Genomic DNA, 24,604 nt, shown 5'->3' on the forward strand with positions numbered 1-24,604 from the left:
AAAAAAGGAGCTTGGGAGCCCGTTTTCGCTGGCAGAGGCCCCATGGGACGGTCTTTTGCTGTTTCCAGGGCAGCCGCTGAGGCCCAGATCTCAGCTCCCCGCAGGCCAGATCCGGCCCCCGGGCCTTGAATTTGACACGCGTGTTCCAGAGGGTCTATGACTATTCACCAAGGCCAATTCGCCACAGCCAGCTTGCCATGACCATCTTGCCATGGGAGAACTCACTGCAGGACAAGAGTTACACTAATATCAAAGAAGTGGTGGAGTGGAATCATTAAAGAAAGGATGCAAAAGGAGGGAAAGAATGAAATGTGAACTGCAAAAATTAAAATATTTATAAAATGTATTTGAAATAGTTACATTGGATTGTTTAATTGTCCAGCGGCGAGTTGTCCCATGGTGAGTTGGCTGCAGCGAGTGGTCCCATTCCGCCTTCCAGAACCGATGAAGCTTCTTGGGTAAGAAGCGAAACATCTTCCTCAAGGAAAAACAGTCCAGCTGCCTTTTGAAAAAGCACCTTTGGGAAACATAAAGTTGCATTACGGCCCATTTTTATTAGCACTTTCAGTTTAAGATCAGGTCAGCACCTGCAGTGATTTCGTCTTCCCTGCCAGCCCTCTGGTCTCTCTCTGTAATTTCCCAAAAATGCAGACAGGAGTATTGTCTGTAAATCTGAAAACCCGGCACTTAGCAAAACTAAAATCACTTTGTGAATTTCCTTCTCTGTACGAAGGTCGCAAAAGGTTCTGAAGAAGGAAAATGAATTTATGTGCCTTCTGGGTAGCAGGGCAAGATACCATATAATTAACACTAACCACAACATGTTGCTCACCGTAGGCTGCTTGTCATTAAACCTATTTTCTCAATTTAAGAGTATAGAACCCTGCGTCTTATCATGGTGCCATCACCAACTCCACCCAAGGGCTGGAAACACACGTAAGCCAGAACAGACAAACAAGTCTTCCCAATTATATAAGACTCCAACTGCCATCAGGCCCAGCTCATACAGTCACTGGCTGGTAGGATGACTATTGTAACTCCAACCAGGTGGCATTTTGTTATAGTAGAATAGCTGGCTTGGCGTTTCTCAACCTTGCCAAGGTTGGGAACAGGAACAGAACAGAAGAATGAAAAGAAAAGAAAAAAAGAAAAGAAAAGATTTCACCGAGACTGCTGTCGGTGGTGCCATGTTGTGTAATATCAGAAATTCTGAGCGGTATACAGGTAGTCCTTGATTTACGACCACAGTTGAGCTTCAAATTTCTGGGGCTAAGGGATACAGTTGTTAAGTGAGTTTTGCCCAGTGGTGAAATGTAAAATTTGTTACTACCGGTTTTGTGGGTGTGGTTTGGTGGTGGTGGGGTAATGTGACTGGATGGGCGTGGCCAACTTTCTCTTTTTACTTTTAAAAGCATTTTTTCTACAACCTTAAGAGGTTGCAGAAAAGAATGCTTTTAAAAGCCTCTGACGATCAGGCAACTCATCTGGGATCGTCAGAGGCTTTTAAAGGCATTTTTTTTTCTACAACCTCTTCAGCCGATGTGGTTGTAGAAAAAATGCTTTTAAAAGCCTCTGACATTCCAGCTGAGCCACGCGATCATCAGAGGCTTTTTTAAAAGCATTTTTTTGGCCGAAGAAGTTGTAGAAAAAATGCTTTTAAAAGTAAAAAAAAAAAAAAAGCCTCTGATGATTCCATGGCTCAGCTGGGCATGTGGGGGGGGCAGGGATTTTTGCTACTGGTTCTCTGAACCACCCACCACCATCACTACCGGATCAGGCGATCCGGTCCGAACTGGGAGCATTTCACTCCTGGTTTTGCCCCATTTTATGTCCTTTCTTGCCAAAGATATTAAGTGAATCACTGCAGCTGTTAAGCTAGTACAGGTAAAGGTAAAAGTTCCCCCATACATGCGTGCTAGTTGTTCCTGACTCTAGGGGGTGTTGTTCATCTCCGTTTCAAAGCCAAAGAACCAGCGCTGTCTGAAGACGTCTCCGTGGTCATGTGTCCTGCATGACTCAACACCAAAGGTGCATGGAATGCTGTTACCTTCCCACCAAAGGTGGTCCCTATTTTTCTACTTGCATTTTTTGCGTGCTTTCAAACTGCTAGGTTACCAGAAACTGGGACAAGTAACGGGGGCTCACCCCGTTATGCGGCACTAGGGATTTGAACCACTGAACTGCCGACCTTTCGATCGATAAGCTCAACATCTTAGCCAACACAGTTCTAAAGTGTATCTGGCTTCTCCATTGACTTTGCTTGTCAGACGGTCACAAAAGGGGATCACATGTCACCCCTCCCCCAGACACTGCCACCATAATAAATATGAACCAGTTGCCAAGCTTATATGACCATGGGGAATGCCATAAAGGTCGTTAAGTGTGAAAAACAGTCATAAGTCCTTTTTTTTTTACACTTTTTTGTCACGCCTAACGGTCACTAAATGAATGAATGTAAGTCAAGAGCTACCTGTGAAAAGTTTGAAGATATTTTGTCCAAAGCTATACTCAACCATGAAATTCATCGGATGATGAATTTATTCCTATTTCCTTGTCTAATTTTCTTCCCAGAATCAAAATGGGTTCTGTATTCTTTGTGATGGGCACAATCAGGACAAAGCCTTGTTTTCAGTTGTCAGGAAGAATTATCTGTTCTTAACTTGAGACATAATTAATGGACTTAAGTTGTCAAAGAGTCAGAATGACTCAGGTCTGTTTTGTTAGGCTCATGGAAACCCCATCCGCTTACTACAGTCTGATTATCCTAGCAAAATCCTTGATTGAGCACTTGGAGTATAAATCAGGCATCCATTGAAAATATACAGTTAGTCCTTGACCTCTGGCCACAATTGAGCCCAAAATTTCTGTCACTAAATGAGACGTTTGTTAAGTGAGTTTTGCCCCATTTTACGACCTTTCTTGCCCCATTTTAAGACAACCGCTGCAGGTAAGTTAGAAACACGGTGGTTAAGTGAATCTGGCTTCCCCATTGACTTTGCTTGTCAGAAAGTCGCAAAAGGGGATCATGTGACACCTGGACACAGGCAACGGTTATAAATATGAGCCAGTTGCCAAGTGTCCGCATTTTGTTCACGTGTCCGTGGGGATGCTGCAATGGCGATAAGTGTGAAAAATGGTCATCAATCACTTTTTTCAATGACATTGTAACCTTGACTTACAGCGAACTGTTGACTGTAAGTCAACAGTTAGTTGACTTACAACAAACTGTTGTAAGTCAAGGTCTACCTGTAAAGCGGTATATAAGTCTAAGTGCTATTGCTATTGTATCTCCAGACTTGGTTCCTAAATAGCCAATCACGGAGAACCAGGTGGCCTAACTATTTTTCTTAAATATTCATGCTCTCCAGAAAGCGCTAATTCCAATATAGTGAAACGTGATTCTAAGCGAGGGAGAGGCCAGTGGTCACACGTGGGTTGATGACGCGATTCAGCCCAGATCGAGTCTGATAGTTGAAAGACTCCTCCTCCTGTTGCTGTCTCCCAGCTTTCAGACTCGATCTGAACCAGATCAGACGCTCCACTGAGCCTCTCAAACAGTTTTTCAATACCAGAGCTGTTACAGTGGGAGCAAAATCGAGGGCTTCGCGCCCAGCGGCCAGCGCCCGGCGCTCCCAGAAGCAGCTCAGCGATTGGGGATTGAGACTTCCCTTTGAGTCTCTCCCCTCAGCAGTGCGAACGGCTCACGCCCGAGACCGCTGCGGAACCTCCCAGCGTTGCTGGTAGCAGGTTCCTGGCTGAGCTTGCCGCCCGTCACTTCTCCGCCTCTCCGCCGGCGCAATCCACATCTTGGCGCCTTCCAGCTGACGGCGGTTGCGGACATCGGCTGGCTGTATCCCTGCCAGCTCCTGCCTTTCCTGACGGAGTGACGGCGTTAGCGCCTCAGCGCAACGCCTTTTTGGCGCCCCTGGGGCTTTCCTCCCCACGCGCCCTGCCTTGCCAGATCTACAGGATCCAACGCAGATCTTCGAGGGACAATATCCTCAGGCAAGGCAAAGCGGGCGCGAACCCTTGGGGAGGGTAGAAACATAAGACGTTGGGTCTTTCACCCCTCCTGGCTTCTCCGTGGCTAAAGCCTGCTTGCGCCCTTAGCCTACTGAGGCAGGCGGCCGCCATTGTAACAGCCTCACTGTTCCACGAGGCAGGCGGCCGCCATTTTGTATCAGCCTCTCTGCCCCACGAGACAGACGGCATCCATTTTGCTGAACACCCTTGGGCCTTAAAAATTTTTAATCGTATTCTGCTGCATTTTTCAACAGGTTTAATGGCTTCCCGCTCCACCAAGGCCACGAAGAGGGCATCCCACGAGGAGCCCTTACCAGGGCCTTCTTCAGCGGTTCCTCCAAAGAAGCCCAAAGGGACCCAAGCCTCTAAGGAGGCTAAAGCCCAGGCAGAAAAAGCAAAAAAAGAAAAGCGCCTTCATGAGGCGATTGAGCGCTCGATACAAAAGGCCCTCAGGGAAACCTCTCTCAGGGAGGCCCCTCCTCAATCAGGGATTTCTCCAGCACCAATCCCAGACCCCCTACCCACAGCATCCACCCCATCTGGAGACAGGGTTCCTCCTGGAACCCCCATTCCCCAATTGTCCCCTGATGCTAACATTGCTGTACCGGCCTTACGAGCTGAGGTTCAGGAGGCCCTTTTTGGAGCTCCATCGGTCTCTTCTCCGCAAGGGGCGGGCCCACCGGACCCCCCTGAAGCATCTTCCCATCCTTCAGATGCGGTCAAGGATTCCCCCTCCGCTTCCGTCCTAACACCGGAGTTAGCGGCTTTTCTGCACCAGGCCATTCAAAAAGGGGTCCAACTGGAGCTACAGAAGCGTACCGCTTCCTGGGTGGATGAATCTGATTCCTCTCAAGTGGACGTTGAGGGATCCCAGTATGCGGGGTCCGTTAATCCTACAAGGGGGGTAGCTCTTTCTGTCCCCTCAGAACATCCCTCCCTCTTAGATCAGGACATTAGGGAACAGGACCTATCTGAAGATGAAGACCTAGCCCCAGACCAGCCTTCATTTGTGGGCTTGTTTAAGCCACAACTGTTTAGATCGCTTCTCCACAAGGCTAAGGTCACAACTGGCTTGGGTCTCCCCAGTAACCCTGTGCCTCCAGGGCAATCCTCGGAGGCCTCGATTCCTCTATTCGAAGAGCCTATCTCTGAAATAGAAGAGATACCAGGTCCTAAGCTCTTCAAGGACGTAATCCAACGCCAATGGTCCAATCCCGCGTCGGGCCCCAACCCGAATTCACTTGACAGACGTCTGTATAATTTAGTCCCTGACCTAACGTCCCTCTTGCAGGTTCCAACGGTAGACCCGCCTGTGGTGGCTCTTTCGAGCCCCTCCAATGCGGGAGCCCCACCGGAGGAAAGCCTCCGCCCCGAGGACAAGCGCCTTGACCATTCTCTGGTCAAGGCACACATGGCCTCCGCCTGGGCGGTTAGATCCTCCTTGGCCTCATCTTTCTTTAATAGGGCCTCAATCCTGTGGCTCCGCCAATTAAAGGAACGGATCCCTCTAACAGATTCCAGGTCCCAGCAGGACATTAGCAAAATCCTGGCCGCCCTGGAATATTCCGCAGATGCGACATTAAATACGTCACGGTTTGCTGCTAAATCAATTGGGGCTTCGGTTACCTCCCGTCGCCTGCTTTGGCTTCGCCAATGGCAGGCGGACGCCAAGTCTAAATGGCGTCTGGCATCATCCCCCTTTGCAGGACCTTCCCTTTTCGGGGCTCCTCTCGAGCCCCTCTTAATTGAAACCAGGGACAAAAGGCGGATCTTACCTAACATTTCCCGGCGCTCGGAGCACCGCCCGGCTGCTCCTTTTCGTCCCTTTCGCGGCCCAGAACCTGGGTTCTCGGGCCCGAGAAACCAGAGATTCTTTCCCCCCCGCTCCCGTCCTCCGGAACGCCAGGGTCCCCAGGCCCAGAGGGGCCAGTTTAGACGCTCCTTCAGAGGGAGCCGGGGGCGTCCCTTCCGCAGGTCCCGCTGACTGCAGGTCCTCCTCTCCCATTGGGGGCCGCCTGGCGCTCTTTGCCAGCCAATGGGAGTCGACAACATCGGACTCTTGGGTCAGGGAGACGGTCAGGTGGGGCCTCTCCCTGGAATTCCTCTCCACCCCTCCGGACAGATTTCTCCGATGCCCTCCCTCCCGGGACCGGGCGCATCAACTTCTGGTGGTATCGGCCATTCAGCATTTATTAGAAATTCGGGCCATCGAACCGGTACCTCAGGAGCAGCGCGGACACGGCTTCTATTCTCGCCTGTTCATCGTGCAGAAGTCTTCCGGGGGATGGAGAGCAATCCTAGACCTCAAGATTTTGAATCGTTGGGTTCTCTACCGACGATTCAAAATGCAGTCATTGCAATCCATTCTAGATGGCATCCGGGTTGGGGACCTCCTCTCGTCGATAGATCTGACAGAGGCGTACTTACACGTTCCCATCCATCCGGCATACTCCAAGTTCCTGCGGTTTTGTCATGCGGGCCAGCATTACCAGTATCGCGCACTTCCATTCGGCCTTTCCTCGGCTCCCCGAGTGTTCACAAAATTGATGGCCGCCCTTGCGGCCCACATCCGAGCTCGGCCGGTCAGGATCCAATGTTACCTGGACGACCTCCTCATCCAGTCGAGCTCGGAGGTAATGGCGCAACAGGACGTGGACTCCACCCTCCAGGTCCTGTCGGCTCACGGCTTCTCCATCAATTATGCCAAGAGCCATCTGGTACCCACGACCCGCATTCAACATCTGGGAGCTGTCATCGATACGGTCGAGAGCAGGGTCTACCTTTCCCAGGAGCGCCTGATCAGCTTGCGGTCTCTGGTCAGGTCGGTCGCCCGGAGACAGCCCGTCTCTCTGGCGACCCTCTCCCAACTGCTGGGAAAGATGGTTTCTTGTATAGGAATCGTTCCGTGGGCCCGTCTCCACTGCAGGGACCTGCAGTGGTTTCTTCTCCCGTATCAGAAGCGCCGCTTATCGGCCACCAGCCGGATGGTATCCCTTCCCCCCCTCGTTCGAAATTCTCTTCACTGGTGGTTGTCCCCAGCACTTCTCAAGGGGAGGGAATTTCGGGAGACCAATCCCCTCATCGTAACGACAGACGCCAGCCTTCAGGGCTGGGGAGCTCACCTTCAATCCACCATGGCCCAGGGTCGCTGGTCCCAGGAGGACCAGGGCCACAACATCAATTGGCTAGAGCTCCGAGCCATCCATCTGGCTCTCCGCATCTTTCAGATACAAATCCTGGATCGTCATGTCATTGTCCGGACGGACAATGTGGCCGCCAAGGCCCATGTAAACCGCCTAGGGGGAACCCGCTCTCGCGACCTCTTAGAGGAAGCCAAGAGCCTGGGAGCCTGGGCGGAGACACACCTGAGGTCCCTCCGGGCCTCCCACATATCAGGACAAGCCAACATACAAGCCGATTGGCTCAGCCGCTCCTTCGTCGACCAGGGCGAGTGGCAGCTCGACCCGGCCCTATTCCGACAAATCACGGCCCGCTTCGGGAATCCGACGGTGGACCTATTTGCGAATTACGACAACCGGCAGACACCCCACTTCTTCTCCAGATATCCGGATCCGAGAGCGGAGGCGGTGGACGCCCTCCACAGCCGTTGGCCCCCGGGCCTTCTCTATGCCTTTCCCCCCCTCCCCCTTCTTCCCAAGGTGCTCCGGAAACTCTTAGCGGAACGAGCGGAGCTGATCCTCATCGCGCCCCACTGGCCCCGCCGCCCGTGGTTCGCCGACCTCCAACTGCTGTCGATTCTTCCTCCGTGGCGTCTTCCACCAGCGAAGGTCATCCTCCGTCAGGGCCCCATTCTACACCCGGACGTCCACTGGCTTCAACTAACCGCCTGGAGGTTGAGCGGCGCCTCCTGAGAGGATCCCACTTGCCGGACCATATCATCACCACCATTCTGGCGGCACGGAGGCCCGCAACGAGACGGATCTACGGCTCCACATGGCGATCCTTCGCCCTCTGGTGTTCGAAGCGGAACCAGGACCCAGGTTTGGCGTCGACGAAACAGGTACTTATGTTCCTCCAGCAAGGGTTGGATGCGGGGTTGGCCCCCAACACCTTACGGAGGCAGGTGGCCGCCCTGTCTTCCATCTTGTGTTTTGGTTCCCGGAATTCTCTAGCAGATCGTCCCCTCATCCGCCTTTTTCTCCGGGGTGCCACAAACCTCCGCCCGCCTCCCATTCACCGTTACCCATCCTGGGATCTGCCCAAAGTCCTCTCGGCACTCACTCAAGGTCCATTCGAGCCCCTTAGGACGGTGCCATTACGCTTCCTCTCCTACAAAGTATCATTTTTAGTCGCCATCACATCCGCTCGGCGAATATCCGAACTGGCAGCTCTTTCGGCCCGGGCTGACCTCTGCATCTTCCACCCCGACCGGGTCGTGCTCCGTCTAGATCCCACCTTCCTTCCTAAAGTGAACACTCACTTTCATCGGGCTCAGGAGTTAATCCTGCCCGATTTTTGCCCTCATCCCTCCCGGCCCCAGGAACGCACTTGGCATTTACTAGATGTCCGCAGGGCTCTGCGAATCTACCTCCGGCGGACTTCCTCTTTCCGTCGCTCGGAGAGCCTCTTGGTATCGTTCCAGCCTGCCACTCTGGGACTTAAAGTCTCACCTCAGACAGTAGGCCGCTGGATTAGGGCCACGATTACTACCGCCTATGGGGCCCAATCCTTACAGGCACCTCGCCGCTTGACTGCCCACTCTACCAGGAGTGCAGCCACCACGGCGGCCTGGGCCACCCAGGCCCCTCTTCTGGAAGTATGTCGGGCCGCCACCTGGACGTCTCCAACCCCCTTCATCCGCCATTATAAAATCGATAGCTTTGCTTCGGCGGAGGCGGCGTTCGGTCGCCGGGTTCTCCAGCAAGTATGTGCGGGGGGGGTCTCCACGTCCCAGGCGGGTCCCTCCCATTAAGTGGTGGGCTTTGGCATGTCCCACGTGTGACCACTGGCCTCTCCCTCGCTTAGAAAGGACGTTGACTTACCTGAACGTCCGTTCTGAGAGTGGAGAGGCCAGTGGTCACCCCCACCCTTCCGCCGGTCCGTTTCGCCCGGTGTACTTTTCTCTCTTTCTTTCAGCTCAGCTGGAGCGTCGTCAGTCTGATCATCTCTCGTCCGAAAGCTGGGAGACAGCAACAGGAGGAGGAGTCTTTCAACTATCAGACTCGATCTGGGCTGAATCGCGTCATCAACCCACGTGTGACCACTGGCCTCTCCACTCTCAGAACGGACGTTCAGGTAAGTCAACGTCCTTTTCATTTAAATAATTTTTTTTAAAAGGATCTCTATGCAGCCTTTCAGGGACACTGTGGCTCAGTGGCTAAGATGCTGAGCTTGTCGATCGAAAGGTCGGCAGTTCAGCGGTTCGAATCCCTAGCGCCGTGTAATGATATGAGCTCCCATTACTAGTCCCAGCTTCTGCCAACCTAACAGTTCGAAAGCACGTAAAAATGCAAGTAGAAAAATAGGGACCACCTTTGGTAGGAGTTAACAGCGTTCTATGTGCCTTTGCCATTTAGTCATGCCACCCACATGACCACAGAGACATCTTCGGACTGTGCTGGCTCTTTTGCTTTGAAAAGGAGATGAGCACCACCCCCTAGAATCGGGAACGACTAGCACATATGTGTGAGGGGAACCTTTATCTTTACCTTATGCATCCTTATGAGGACAGTTTCCCTGGTACCTATCTGATATATTAGGCTTCAGCTTTCATGATCTTAGCCAGGAAATACCAGAATGCCAAAAAACCTTGGCTGTGATTTGCAAAGTCTCCCTTTGCTGTAATTGGTCTGTCTGTGGTTTGATTTGGCTGACTGTGGCTTGCTAAAGACATTCCTGTCTGAACACAGCTCTGTTGAAACATCTTCCCTTTCTCTCTTGCCTTCTACTCACTGAGTCATGCTTGTAAACTAGTGATCTTGGGGCATCTTGGGGTGGCTGATGATAACTCTTAGAAAAACCACACTCAGACAAAGCTGCCTTGCCTTTTGCTGCATGAGAACCTCCCATAACGTTGTGTGCTATTCTTGTTTCTTGCTGAGATAAATACACATCAAGCAACCTGGAGCCATAACTTTCCCTGCCCAGAGTTGTGGTCTCTACAATGCCAATTTTCCTTGGCATTGGCATAAAGAGTTGAGCCAAGGAGTTACAGAAGCAAATGCATCATAATAGCTGCTGTTGGGCTAGCTGTCTACTTTCATCTATCTACCTTTTCTGTATTCAGGTAGTCCCTCTTTAGCGACTGCCTTATTTAGTGACCATTTGCAGTTACAATAGTGTCAGACTTGTGAGTTAGTGCAAACATGACCAGTTAAATTAATTCTATGAAATGGGTTACATTAACAGAATCTTGCAAGTCTGAAAATACACTTCTTCCCTTCGTCTTCACAGCCCAAGAATCTAGGCAGGAGCCCCTCTGAGACATTCACAGAGCCTTCTCTGTGGCGGCGCCCACCCTCTGGAACAACCTCCCCCCAGAGATACGTACAATAACAGACCTCCGGATTTTTCGTCGGGCCCTGAAAACCCATTTATTTCAACTAGCGGGGCTGGCTTGAGTTAATTTTAAATTGATTTTAAATTGGGTTATTTTAATTTACGGCCAATAATATTTAATTATTTTAAATTGTTTTTAAATTTTGTATGTATTGTTTTTTACTCTGGCTGTTCACCGCCCTGAGTCCTATTCTGGAGAAGGGCGGTATAGAAATTTAAATAATAATAATAAATAAAATAATAAAATAAATTTGTTACCGCCATTCTTGCTGTGGACTCAGCTACCTCTTATCTGGCCATTCCGCTGGCCTTCACTTTCTCCTTGCCTCGCAAGGTCATTTTCACATACCGTTACAGACGGCAATGAATAATCCTCGCACTGATGACCTTTGCAGTCTGGAAAGCAAAGGAAAGCTGATATAACAGTGCAGGAAATCGGGAGCCAGAGCAGTTCAAATGAACATAGGTTTACTGCAAGCATAAGCTCTCTACCAGAATCTGAACTAGTAATGGTCAAAGCCAATTGGCAGTAGATAAGAGTCAATGGAATTCAAGGTGGGCTGGACTTAGATCTATTGTTGGCGCGAAGGGACTCGAGACCCAATGATGTCCTTGACCCCTCCTTTGGTCATCTCCTACAGCTGATGTCAGATCGTAAACACCATTACTTAGCAGCACCAGTGTTCTGACCTAGGCTTCCTGAGTCAGTAAAACACACAAGTAGTCCCAAAAACCTGTTTTATTTTAACAGCTGTGAATTCTCTTCATTCACAGATGAATCCCAAATAGTTGTAAAGAGTCCTTCGGGATAAGGCTGATAATCACCCACCTTTATCTCCCTTGACACGCTGCCAAAGACCTAATTGGCAAAGCCACATGGAGTCCAGAATCAAACAGAGCTTCAGACTTTAAACTGCTCAGAATTAACAACATTGCTTCCTGCAAAGGCCCACGTGCCTTTGCTCCTCTTTTAAGTCTTATGGGAGGGGCCAATCATCTCCAAGCCTTACTCCCAAGTTGTCCTTTTTGTTTTAACTGTTCTTGCCTTGTGGCAGCTCTGCGCATGCGCGCACTGGGAACAGGCTCCCCCTGTTCCTCTGCCTCGCTGAGGTCCGACTCTGGAGGCTCCGTAGGCAGCACGTACCTCCCAGATGGCCCCTTCACTGCCTCCGACGCAGAGCCCTCATCCAAGCTTTCCCCAGACTCCAGGACTGGCCCATGCTCCTCCCCAGCTTCCTCACTGTCTGACCTGCTGCCAGCTCCGCAGGCTGCTGGCTGACCACAACAACCACTTCACTTAAGGACCGAGTTGCCAATCCCAATTGGGATTGCTAAATAAGGACTCCCTGCAACCCAGAGAGAGAGAACAGCACTCTTTTTCAGCTGCCAAAGTGAGACAAGTACCTGAGCAGGCTGCCTCCATCTGAACACCTCATTAGGTGACATTCTTCAGGTCCAAAGGGAAGCTTTGATCAGCCGTCTCATCATGATAAGCCAAGTGGAATATCGGATCAGGTTAATTGTCCAAGCCCAGCCATTTAGCTGGGTTTCAACCAGGGGTGAAATCCAGCAGGTTCTGACAGGTTCTGGAGAACCGGTAGCAGAAATTTTGAGCAGTTCTGAGAACCGGCAAATACCACCTCTGGCTGACCCCAGAGTGGGGTAGGAATGGAGATTTTGCAATATCCTTCCCCCAGGAGTGGGGAGGGAATGGGGATTTTGCAGTATCCTTCCCCTGGAGTGGGATGGGAATGGAGATTTTGCAGTATCCTTCCCCTGCCATGCCTATCAAGCCATGCCCACAAGTCACACCACGCCCACCAAGCCACACCCACAGAACCAGCAGTAAAAAAAATTGGATTTCACCACTGGTTTCAACAAAACACTTAACTGGATTAGATAAAAAAAACTAAGGGCTGCATATACATTTATTTATTTATTTAATTGTTTGTCAACAAATACAAGGAAACAAGTGTCATTATAGACATAGACATGGACACATGAAAAAAATTGGCACAAATAAATGGCTATAAATAGGCAAAACATAGCCATAAACACATAAAATGAGTACATATAAATAAGGACAGTAGGACAGGGACAGGAGGCACGCTGGTGCCCTTATGCACACCCACTTAGGGACCTCCTAAGAAACGTGTAAGGTCCACGGTAGACAGTTTAAGGTAAAAGGTATGGGGGTTAAAGAAACTAACAACAGGATCAGGTAGAGTGTTCCAGACATTTACTTCTCTGTTGCAGAAGTCTTATTTCCTACAATCAAGATTAGAGCGAATTACATTGAGTTTGAATCTATTGATAGCCCTCGTGTTATTGCAGTTGACGTTTAAGTACTCATTAACAGGTAGGACGTTATGGTAGATAATCTTGTGTACTAAGCTTGGGTTGGAATGTAGATGGCGTAGTTCCAAGGCTATCCTGGCCTAAAATTTCAAGCCTGGTGGTATAAGGAATTTTATTGTGAGCAGAGGAGTTGAGTACTCTTCTTGTAAAATACCTCTGGACCAGTGGTGAAATCTAAAATTTGTTACTACCGGTTCGGTGGGCGTGGCTTGGTGGTGGTAGTGGGTAATGTGACTGGGTGGGCATGGCCAATTTTTTTTAACGTTTAAAACCATTTTTTACATGTAAAACCATGTAAAAAAACTGCTTTCAAAAGGCACTGACGATCCCAGCTGAGTTGCCTGATCGTCAGAGGGTTTTTAAAAAAAAATCCTCTGCCGATCAGGCAACTCAGCTGGGATCATCAGAGCCATTTAAAAGAAAAAACATTTTTTCTTTTAAATGGCTCTGACGATCCCAGCTGAGTTGTCTGATCAGCAGGCAACTCAGCTGGGATCGTCAGAGTTTGGATCCTCAGAGCTTGGATCGTCAGATGCATTTAAAAGAAAAAAAGCCTCTGATGATTGCATGGCTTAGCTGGGCATGGGGGCGGGGGCAGGGATTTTTGCTACCGGATCTCCGAACTGCCCGCCGCCATCGCTACCTACTCGCCCGAGCCGGTCCGAACCGGGAACATTTCACCCCTGCTCTGGACCCTCTCTAATGTATTAATGTCCGAAATACAGTCCAAAATATACATGATGTACTGACTCTGGGTTTTGTTAAACCAGGTTGAATTTTCACATCTTAGTGTAGTCTGTGAACCTGTCCCATTATTTACTCCATCATCTTGTTCAAACCCAGAATGTAGGCTAATTCAACAGTCGGATTTATGCACATTGTGTGAATCTGGCCAAAGTCTGAAAACTCAAGTTTTTTGTTTGTTTTTTTAAAGAAAAACACGAAAAAAAAATGTCTTGAGTTTGCTAACTGCACTTTCCGGCTGAGCTTGTCATCTGAACACAGCCAGTGAAACTTGCTGGATGTGTGAGAGAAAAGTGGTTGAATGGATTGGGAAGACATGCCGGGAAGCCATTTTGCTCGCCTTCCTCCCTTCTTAAAGCAAAAGCAGTATCTTTTCCAGTATATGGCAGACTTATTTCTATCCTCCTATTTTTTCTAATAGTTGTCATGATTCTCCTTTTTTCCATCTTGGACTTTGCAGACTTCAGCAAGAACCGTTTTGCGTTTAGCGAGAGTTCACACTTGTCTTTCACTCTGACTTCATCTAAAAGGATATTTGACTAAAGGCTGGAGACTCTTCTTTGCACATATGGATGATGGGAAGTGGACCAGATTATCTTTGTGGTTGTTTTTTTTTTTAAAAATGCTACCAGAGTTTTCCTATGAATGGTGTTAAAAGAGGTTTTGGCACAGTATTAAAAAGCATCATCTTTATAAGCTAACTTAGAGTTGGGGTGGGTGGTAACAATGAAATTCTGGTTTTGAGACAAATTACTATTTATGTTGACAAGCCTTTATGGATATACTTCTACATGTTATTATCACATCAGACCCCCCAGATTTTTTTTCCATGTTATAGTTCCAATTTTTTTCCTAGTCTTGGTTACACTGTACAAGGAAACAAGGGTGGTTGACAACCATCACACAGAGTTTAGAAAGATATATACCAATATTCCATTACTTCCAGAATGGAAACATTTATTACTAATGTCAGTTGTATTTTAGCAAGAAATAAATGAATAACGAGCAGATCCATTTGGAAAAAAGACACAAGTGAGCTTGGAAGAGAGAAGAAGACTATTTAAGGAAATGCTCTGTTCCTAGTTCTTTGCTTTCTTCCTGTAAATCTGATCACCATCACAGAGAATACCTGCAGCAATTCTGTCCATTTGTGTCCCAGGTGCAAAATAGCAGTACATATGAATTAACATGCAAGCTGAATCCTTGGAAAGAATCACTGCGAGTTTTATTTTTACAGTATTGCTTTAGTGTTTACCCCCTACCAGACAGCAAAGCAAAATCATACTTCATATTGTTTAAAAGCTCAAGTTTTAAACACAGTCTTGCTTTGTGGCTCCATAGAATAATATTGATCAGTCTTTCCATTATGTTATGGGCAGAGAGCTAGTCGTAGAGAATAAACATGTCCATAGAGAATAAACATGTGTCATCATCCAGGATTTTGAGTCTGGAGGACTAGCATCGTTCTGTTCTAATAAGATAATCTTCTTTGCTATACCATAGAGGGATCCGAAGCAGAGCGTCTAGATTCAGTCACAGCTTCGTTCCATATCGTATCAACCTTGTAAACTCTCAGGTTTCCTCTTTCCACTATGAATTTAAAATGGACAGTTATATGTGTATATATACTGTGTTTCCCTGAAAATAAGATCGGATCTTATATTAATTTTTGCTCCAAAAGACGCATTAGGGCTTATTTTCTGGTTAGGTCTTATTTTGGGGAAAATATGGTACTAAATGCACCTATCTGGCTGACAACTGGGGCTTATTTTGTGGGTAGGGCTTATATTACGAGCATCCTGAAAACTCATGGTAGGACTTATTTTCCGGTTGGGTTTTATTTTCGGGGAAATGGGTATATATTTCATTTTTAATGTGGGCCAGTGTGCCCACAGTAAAAAATGACAATAAAGTTGTCTTGTCTTATCCTATCTTGTCCTGTCCTGTCCTGTCCTGTCTTGTCCTGTCCTGTCCTATCCATGTGCTTGATAAAGCCAATATTTTCCACCTGATAAATCCATTGATCTGTTCCAAGGTTTTTGTTTATAGGTAGCCCCTGAATTACAACCATCATTGAGCCCCGCAATTGTGATGGTAAGTTGTGACAGATGTAAAGTGGATCACCACATGACCGGATTTGATTTAATCCGAACTTTTTTGCTGTGAATTGTTAAGCAAACCCATTGTTTGCTATGGGTGGTTTGGCCAGAAACCAGAAGTAAACAACCGGTGTCCAGCAAAAATGGTGTAAATCATGATCACATGACTATAGGGCTGTAATGGTGAACCTATGGCCCGCGTACCACAGGTGGCACTGGTGGCCATATCAGTGGGCACACCAGCTCAGCTCCAGCGTGCATGCGCACACCAGCCAGCTGATTTTCAGGCTTTCTGGGCCCACCAGAAGTAGGGAAACAGGCTGTTTCCTGCCTCGGGGGGTGAGGAAGGCCCTTTTTCTTTCTCACCTGGCTCCAGATCCTCTCTATGCATCTGGGGAGGGTGAAAACAGCCTTCCCCACCCCCTCAGAGGCTCTTCGAAGGCCCAAAATGGCCTGTTTCCCAACTTCCGGTTGGACAGGAAGTGACTTTTTTGCTGTCCCCAGCCTCCAGAGACTCCTAGAGGTTTTATAAGAAACTTGCACGAATGTTGCTTAAAACCTTAACCATTGGTTTGCTAATAGAGAATAATCCAAGTCTTTATTCTTAAAAGTCATGCAAGTAATATCAATATTTTCCTGATTAATGTTTTTAACGGTGGATAGTACTTTTTAAAGTATTGGAGATTTGGAATGATCAAAAGCACCTTCTAATAATAGTTCAGACATTTTAGATAATGCTAATGCATTTGGTACTTTAATTGAATATTTTAATTGAATTCCTCAGTTTTGGACAATGCACATTTCTTTGACCATACTTTGAATGGTTTGAAAATGTGATTGACAATAAAATCATCCAAAGTACTAATAATATTATAACCCATGAACTTTTTTAAATTTTTAAATGCAGTTTTGAGCTGGAATTATCCCAGTATGTAAGTTTTATAAGACTCAACAGCTTTTCTTTTTCTTTTCCAGAATGAATAGACATAGGTCTATTTTAAAAATGAACCAAAGGGCTTGTTTTTAGTTTATAATTTTTTCCCCTGGGTCTTGTAACACAAATGCTTAATGTTAACGTTAAGTTATTGCTTAACGCATTGTAAGCTGCCCTGAGTCTCCGGAGAAGGGCGGCATATAAATCAAATTAAAAAAAAAAAAAATGTAATCTCCAGGTTGCTGTTTCCTCTATTGGAGTCCCCCATTATTTGTGGACAGTAATAGATCATCAGTTTTTAAAGAGCTTAAAAATGATCTCCTTTCCACTCTTCCCCTGTTTCATTGTTGGATTAATGTTTCAGTTTGCTTATTCTTCTTGAGGTCAGAACAAGCAGGCTCCAAGTGTGAAAGCCTCCATCCCCCGTCCCTGGACATCATGAGCCGAGAATGTTAATTTTAAGTTAAATAGACTCTACTGTAAAGTTATTGAATATATTCTAAACCAGTGTTTCTCAACCTTGGCCGCTAGACGATGTGTGGACTTCAACTTCCAGAATTCCCCAGCCAGCAGAGCTGGGAAGCTCTGGGAGTTGAAGTCTACACTTCATCCAGTGGCCAAGGTTGAGAAACACTGTAAACAGTTTGGGGCTCATTTAGTTCATTCAGTGACTGTTTGAAGTTACAACAGCACTGGGGGTAAAAAAGACTTACGGTCATTTTACACTTACGACCAACTACTAGCGCCTCCCCATGGTCACCTGGTCCAAATTCGAACTCTTAACAACTGACTTACGCAGTATCCCAGGGGTCACATGATCCCCTTTCGCGATCTCCTGACAAGCAAAGTCAATGGGAAAACCAAATTCCCTTAACAGCCACGTTACTAATTTAACAACTGCAGTGATTCACTGTGGCAAGAAATGTCGTAAAATGGAGCACAATTCACATTACAAGTTTGTTACACTTAGCAACAGACATGTTGGGGTGAATTGCGGTCGTAAGTTGAGGACTAGCTGTATATGCGTGCACAGGTAGTCCTCGACTTACAACAGTTCATTTTGTGATCGTTCAAAGGTACAGCGGCACTGAAAATAGTGATTTATGGCCGTTTTCCACACTTACGACCGTTGCAGCATCCTCATGGCCACATGGTCAAAATTCAGATGCTTGGCAACTGATTCATATTTATGACGTTTTGCAGTGCCCCCAGGTCACGTGATCCCCTCTTGCAACCTTCTGACAAGCAAAGTCAATGGGGAAGCCGGATTCACTTAGCAATCGTGTCACTAAGTTACCAAATGCAATGGTTCACTTAACAACTGCGGCAAGAAAAGTCATAAAATGGGACAAAACTCACTTAACGAATATTTCACTGAGCAACCTAATTTTGGAGGTCAATTGTGGTCGTAACTCAAGGACTACCTGTATATACAAACTTCACCCACATACACACATTGCCTTGTTTTCTTCCACCGCATTTCAAAATAAATTCCTTTATGTTCTTTAGTGAGCCAGATACACTTATTTAACTGCATAGCCAGATCAAGGAGAAAACTTGAGGAAACTCAAAAAAAAAAAAAAAAAGGCTTCGCTGCCAAGAAGATTTGTGGGCTCCACCGTCACCTCTTCCCTTCTTCCTGAAATAGGGGTGATTTCTGAGCCGAGGTTGTCAAGGAATCAAAACGTATTGCCCTACCATTGGACTTGATTTTCAAAGGATTAATGGCTTAGGTGCCAGCAGAGGTGAATGGGATCCTAAACCTAAGCTGATTATTATCATCATCATCATCATTGGTGGGGATGATAAATTGTGCCTGAACTACAGGAAAATAATATGATACAAGTACTGATAGCAGAGGAAGCTAGACAGTTGGCTTATATATGTATGTGCATTACATTATTTATATATATATTTCTCTTTAGCCAGGTTCTACCTACGTAAACCAAGATATTATGCAGCCCTAGTTCAGTGAAATCACAATTCACTAGTTTCTGGGCTTTTTTCTTCTGGCAGCCAGCAGACCTTTTGCTGCCCATTGTGAGACTAAGATAGATCTATTTCGGCCTTATAAGGTTTCACTGAACTAGGGCTGCATAATATCTTGGTTTACGTAGGTAGAACCTGGCTAAAGAGAAATACACATAAAACCTACGAAAAAGAAAGAAAAACATATATATATATATATGTCACACACCGTTATTATAGTCATTGTGAAAGGGGAAGTTTGATAGTGAAGAGGTACATTATTCTGTTCATTTGACTTTCGGGGCTTGGATTTTGAACTACTGTCATAAACTTTTTTGCAAGTGGTGTCATTAAGCCCTAATGTAAAGACAATTTGTCTTCAAGAGTTAATCCTGTTTTAAAATAAAATAAGGTCCCCAATCTAATGATACTGTTTATTGAAATGGGGCAATTTGTCAACTTCCTTCAGTATACCGTGTACACGTAGTCCTCAGCATACCATAACAATATAAACCTTTAGGACAGAGATATGGAAAAGAGCTGGGAGAGATCTCTTGGGCAGTAAATCCTCTGGTTCAGGAATCAGCAACCTGCGGCTCTGGAGCCGCATGTGGCTCTTTCACCCCTCTGCTGCGGCTTCCTGTCACTCAAAATATGCATCACAACGGCACATGATTTATTGAGCGTTTCAACCCCCCGGTAGGCCAGCCATGGGTAAATTCAAGACAAGAAAAGTTTCAGAAGAAAACGGAATGTTTAATTCAACTACATATGCTAGTTTTGTGACCGCTCAAGAAATAGTCAGGCACAAGAAGGGTTTTGTGGCTCCTGGTGTTTTCTTTTCTGTGGGAAACGGGTCCAAATGGCTCTTTGAGTGTTTAAGGTTGCAGACCCCTGCTCTGATTGAACACAGTACACATAATGCTAAACTAGATTGTCCCAAAAGCGCATTTTCAGGGGGCAACTGGACTTTTTGGACCAGAAAGTCCAGTTGCCTCTTGAAAAAGCACCTTTGGGACAACCATGACCCGGATGACTGAGAATCTCCATAGACGCTAATCTAGATTTGTGCTATAGCTGTGGTTTGCTGAACAAGCCATAATATCTGGCTTTATACCCAGTTATGTGAATCATCAACCATAGTGGCTGAGTTCTTAACCAAAGTACTGAGCCTGGCAGTTGTTGCTTATTCAGCAAAATATGGGTTAACCCAACTTGAAGGAAAGATGGCATCTTCCAATAACTATCACATACGTGGAAATCTCTGGATATATCCAAGCAGCCTTTTAGGTCCTATGCTCTGTTTCCATGATGGCAAACAGATTCTTGCAGAGAAGTCCAGAGATATAATTACTACATATAATGTAATTGCTACATCTATCCTAGTGCTTCGTGTAGCCTTCCTTGTTGTGTGTTGGAAAGTCAAATTGGGCTGAATTCACGCGGTATGCCAAACTATAATGTGATTTTTGTGGTTGTGGCTTAGGGCATTGTCTAAACTCAGCCAATGGCTGAATAACAACCTATGGCTTATATTTACTGTATTTTATGAAGCAAGCCAGCTTTGCTTGGAAGTATAAACCATGGTGAACCATGCCTTTGCACGCTTATGAGCCCAATTGTAGTATGTCAAGGAACAGCTTGACTTCCTTACATCCCCTTTTTTTCCCACACTCAGCAAAACTCTTTCTCTTAGATGTGCAATTGTGGTTTCAGTCTCCATCTGATTCTAATAGCACACAGCTGTGGAAGTTAAGACATCCAATGATTTATGTAGGGATTGACTCAAGTAAGCCTGGTAGTTTGTGAGCTGGGAATATTAGCTGTGTTTCATTAAGCACAAGGCAACCTTCTGAAGTCCATTAAACGAAAAAGCAAGCTATTGGGGGGGGGGGGAGAATCTTCAGAGCGAACTGCAAAGGGAGAGGTAGGTGGTGAATCTGAATTGCATCAGAAGTAAATGAGCATCATAAAAGGTATATATTGTGTGGAAAGTTGAGAGTAAAAAAAGAGCAAGTAAGGATTCTGAATATTCTAGTTTTGCTGACCTAGGCTTGAGAGTCTCGTCTTCATCGATGAAGGGCAAAATTTTAAAATGTGAAAACATTGCAATCTTAGTTGAAGACTTAACTACTGAAGAATCTAAGTACGGAAGACAGCCTGGAAAACTCAAGTCTTTAGTTTTTTGAGGTGAAATGGAGAAAACAGCATTACAGATAGTCCTCAATTTATGACCATAAGGGAGCCTGTTAATCGTGGTCATAAGTCATGACCGTTGTAAATCAGCTCACCCATGTGACTGACCTAATGTTAGGACCTTTTTGGCAGTGATTGTTAGGTGGTTGTTAATGGTTCACTGTTGGCTGGTTTTGCCAAAAACTGGAAGTAAAGCCATTGTAAAATGCGGTCATATGACTGCAGGACATTGCAAAAGGCCGTAATTGCAGACTGGTTGCCAAGCAACTGATGTATGGTCACATGACTACGGGGAGCTGCTGTTGGAACTTTGAAACTGGCTTGTAAATACAGGTAGTCCTCGACTTACGACCACAATTGAGCCCAACATTTCTGATGTTAAGTGAGACCTTTGTTAAGTGTTGCCCCATTTTACCACCTTTCTTGCCACAGTCGTTACGTAAATCACTACAGTTGTTAAATTAGCAACATGATTGTTAAGTGAATCTGGCTCTCCACTGGCTTTGCTTGTCAAAAGGTACGAACCGGTTGCCAAGCATCTGAATTTTGACCATGTTATCATGGGGATGCTACAAAGGTTGTAACTGGAAAATGGTCATAAGTCACTTTTTTCAGTGATGTAACTTTGAATGGTCACTAAATGAACTGTTGTAAATTGAGGACTACCTGTATGCCCAAGGAGGTCCCCTCATAACACTGAATAGTTGCTGAATGACCAGTCGTAAATGGAGAACTACCTATGAAAGCCCTCATCTCTACTTGCTTGGGTTTCTTACTTATTTGAGATTACAGGCATGCTAAATCAGCTGAAGAGATGCATTTCTGAATTGGATTAGAAGTCATTTAAATACAACTGAGGTTTGGTTCACCTTCTGGAGTGAAGCTCAGTTAAGTTTACACAACATGCTAAGCAGGGGTGAAATCCAGCAGGTTCTGACAGGTTCTGGAGAACCGGTAGCGGAAAATTTGAGCAGTTTGGAGAACTGGCAAATAACCATTTCTGGCTGGTCCCAGGGCGGGGTGGAAATGGAGATTTTGCAGTATCCTTCCCCTGCCACCCCCACCAAGCCACGCTGACCAAGCCACACCACACCATGCCAACCAAGCCATGCCCACAGAACAGGTAGTAAAAAAATTTGAATTTCACCATTGATGCTAAACCAGAGCTGAACATGGCATTGTGTGGCTTAGTGCAATGTGTGAATTCAGCCACTGTGTTTCTTATTCTAGTGTTCTTGTATTTTATGTGCCTATAAAAGAAAGTACAGGCCTCAGTGTATGTTTACTATTGCAATTATGAAAGGATATGCAAGGATGACTTTTTACTTAACCTGAGCGAGAGGTTTGGCAGCTAAGGGAGAGCAATAGAGCAAGGATTTTCAAATGAAATTTGTAATCTGATGCTGCAGCCTTAAACTCAAATATGGTCTCTGGCATGGAAGGCTGAAGAAAGAAGTTAATTGTCCAATGTTTCTTGGCCATCTTGGAAGGCCAAAACTAATCAAGGAGAGAGAGAATAGCAGAGTTGGAAGGGACTTTAGAGGTCTTCTAGTCCAACCCCCTGCTCAGGCAGGAAACTCTATACCATTTCAGAGAAATAATTATCCAATCTCTTCTTAAAAACTTCCAGTGTTGGAGCATTCACAACTTCTGGAGCCAAGTCGTTCCACTGATTAATTGTTCTAACTGTCAGGAAATTTCTCCTTAGTTCTAGGTTGCTTCTCTCCTTGATTAGTTTCCACCCATTGCTTCTTGTCCTGCCCTCAGATACTTTGGAGAATAGCTTGACTCCCTCTTCTTTGTGGCAGCCCCTGAGATATTGGAACCCTGCTATCATGTCTCCCATAGACCTTCTTTTCATTAAACTAGGCCTACCAAATTCCAGCAACTGTTCTTTATTTGTTTTAGCCTCCAGCCCCCTAATCAACTTTGTTCCTATTCTCTGCATTCTTTCTAGAGTCTCAACATCTTTTTTTATATCGTGGTGATTAAAGTGGACAACCCCCTTTCCTCTCCCATCATGGGTTTCTAATGAAAAACCCAACCTTACTCCTTTGCGTGGCATTTCTTGAGTAGGGATCAACATGTTTACATACAATAGCACATATTTGGTTTTTTTGGAGGAAATGCCTCTAAAGGACAAATTTAATTAGCCAATGGTGCTCAATCTCATTCCATGCTTGACCCTAACTTAGAAAAAAAAAAGAGAGAAAGAAATCTTTAGAAAAACAAGAGTGGAAGCTTCTTAGAAAAGTCATAAAGTAATAAAATTACCGCAAGAGTGGATTCATTCGGGAGTTCCTGGATAATGCAGGCAAATCTGTGTTTCTTTTCTTGACAGCAGAGTTGATTTAGTGTGTGTCCCATCCATCTGTGAAACGCATCAAGGGGTCACTACGAATTATCTTATTTTAACTTCGCTTTGCAATATGGCAACAATTTCCTCTTTCCTGGAGTAAGGAGAGGTCCGAGCCAGTCTGCTGTTATAGTTAATCTCCTCTCCATTACAACGAGCTGTTTGCTTCGGCAGTGCTGGTTTTGGGCCTCCACCAAGAAAACTTCATCGCAGGAACAGAGTCCAGCAGAAACAAAACAAAAGATGAAGGTTTTGTAAATCCAGCCTGGACACCTGCTACATATATCGATCTCCCAGGCCATCAGGGACTCAGTTTGGCATCTTATGGATAGATTATTGTTTTTTTTAAAGTCCTGGCTCATACTTGAGAGCTTAGTTCTTGGAAGGCATTGATAATTCTAGATCTTGTTCCACTTTGGTAATTGCCCCTGAAAAATAAACGGTTACATAAGACAATGAGGTTGCTCCCTTCCCACCCATATTTTTCTTAGGGCGATTTGCAAAAAATTGTTTTGAATGGCTGGTATTCCTTGGCCTCTGGGAGGAAGAAAACTTTCTTTTGGATATCGTATTTTTACAGTCAATTGCTGACTTCCCACCTGCTTTCCCACGAGACCCATTACACCCGTCCCCCCAATCGTCCCCACTGCTGACTTAACTGCTGGTATTTGTGCTTTCCTAATTACTGTTTAACATGTGTAAGTATTTGTGTATATGCACAAAGAGGGACAACCCCATCCCCCAAATGCCTTGGACTTTCTATCATTTCTCTGCTGTGCTGTTGACCAAAGTCAACCAATAGTTTAGTTCTTGACTTACAGCCATTCGTTTAGTGATTGTTCAAAGTTACAACTGCATTGAAAAAAGTAGCTTACACTTACGACTGTTGCATCATCCCTCTGGTCACGTGATCAAAATTCAGGGGCTTGGCCTGTACTTTGCAGTGTCCTGGAGTCATGTGATCTTCCCAGCTGGCTTCCAACAAGCAAAATCAATGGGGAAGCCAGATTTCACTTAACAACCACTTGATTCACATAACTGCAGTGATTCACTTAACAACTGTGGTAAAAAAAGATTGTAAAATGGAACCTAACTTCCTTAATAACTATCTGACTTAGCAACTGGAAATTTTGCGCTCAATTGTGGTCGTAGGTCAGGGACAATTTGTATTATCCAGTTATTCCATCCGAAAGGTTTTGTTTGTTTGTTTGTTTGTTTGTTTGTTTGTTTGTTTGTTTGTTTGTATAGATGGGAAGATTGTTAGGTTTTGGGGGGGGCGGTGGCTTTTTACTGCTCATTGTTTGATATGCTTAATAACTTGTTGAGTCCTTTGTGATCATGAAAGCTGATGAGAAGTAAGTTTAGGTAATGCTCACATAAAATATGCAATGAACTTTCTATCTATGA

At 45.8% G+C, this 24,604-nt stretch overlaps 2 protein-coding genes across 6 annotated transcripts in view; both read left to right on the plus strand.

Annotated features, from left to right (window-relative positions):
• Positions 1 to 24,604, plus strand: part of DCPS (decapping enzyme, scavenger) — a 66,084-nt gene that overhangs the window by 25,317 nt on the left and 16,163 nt on the right. Inside the window, exons 1-3 of one of the 5 annotated variants that reach the window (XM_087876010.1) lie at positions 6,059 to 8,044; positions 9,121 to 9,279; positions 10,438 to 10,670. The exons of 1 other annotated variant lie outside the window; for it this stretch is intronic. In XM_087876010.1, coding sequence (XP_087732136.1) covers positions 6,059 to 8,044; positions 9,121 to 9,279; positions 10,438 to 10,539 — 2,247 coding nt within the window. In that variant the 3' untranslated portion in view covers positions 10,540 to 10,670. Of the gene's footprint in view, positions 1 to 6,058; positions 8,045 to 9,120; positions 9,280 to 10,437; positions 10,671 to 24,604 lie in introns of those variants that run through there. 3 more of the 5 variants (XR_015729416.1, XM_087876012.1, XM_087876011.1) reach the window with 3 other exon arrangements.
• On the plus strand, positions 1,000 to 6,007 carry LOC148112499 (uncharacterized). The gene has a single exon (XM_087876014.1). The coding sequence runs from the start codon at positions 4,283 to 4,285 to the stop codon at positions 6,005 to 6,007; it is 1,725 nt and encodes a 574-aa protein (XP_087732140.1). The 5' UTR covers positions 1,000 to 4,282.

This window comes from Pantherophis guttatus, chromosome 9, assembly GCF_059756535.1.
Source record: "Pantherophis guttatus breed Tessera chromosome 9, ASM5975653v1, whole genome shotgun sequence".
Lineage (NCBI taxonomy): Eukaryota > Metazoa > Chordata > Lepidosauria > Squamata > Colubridae > Pantherophis > Pantherophis guttatus.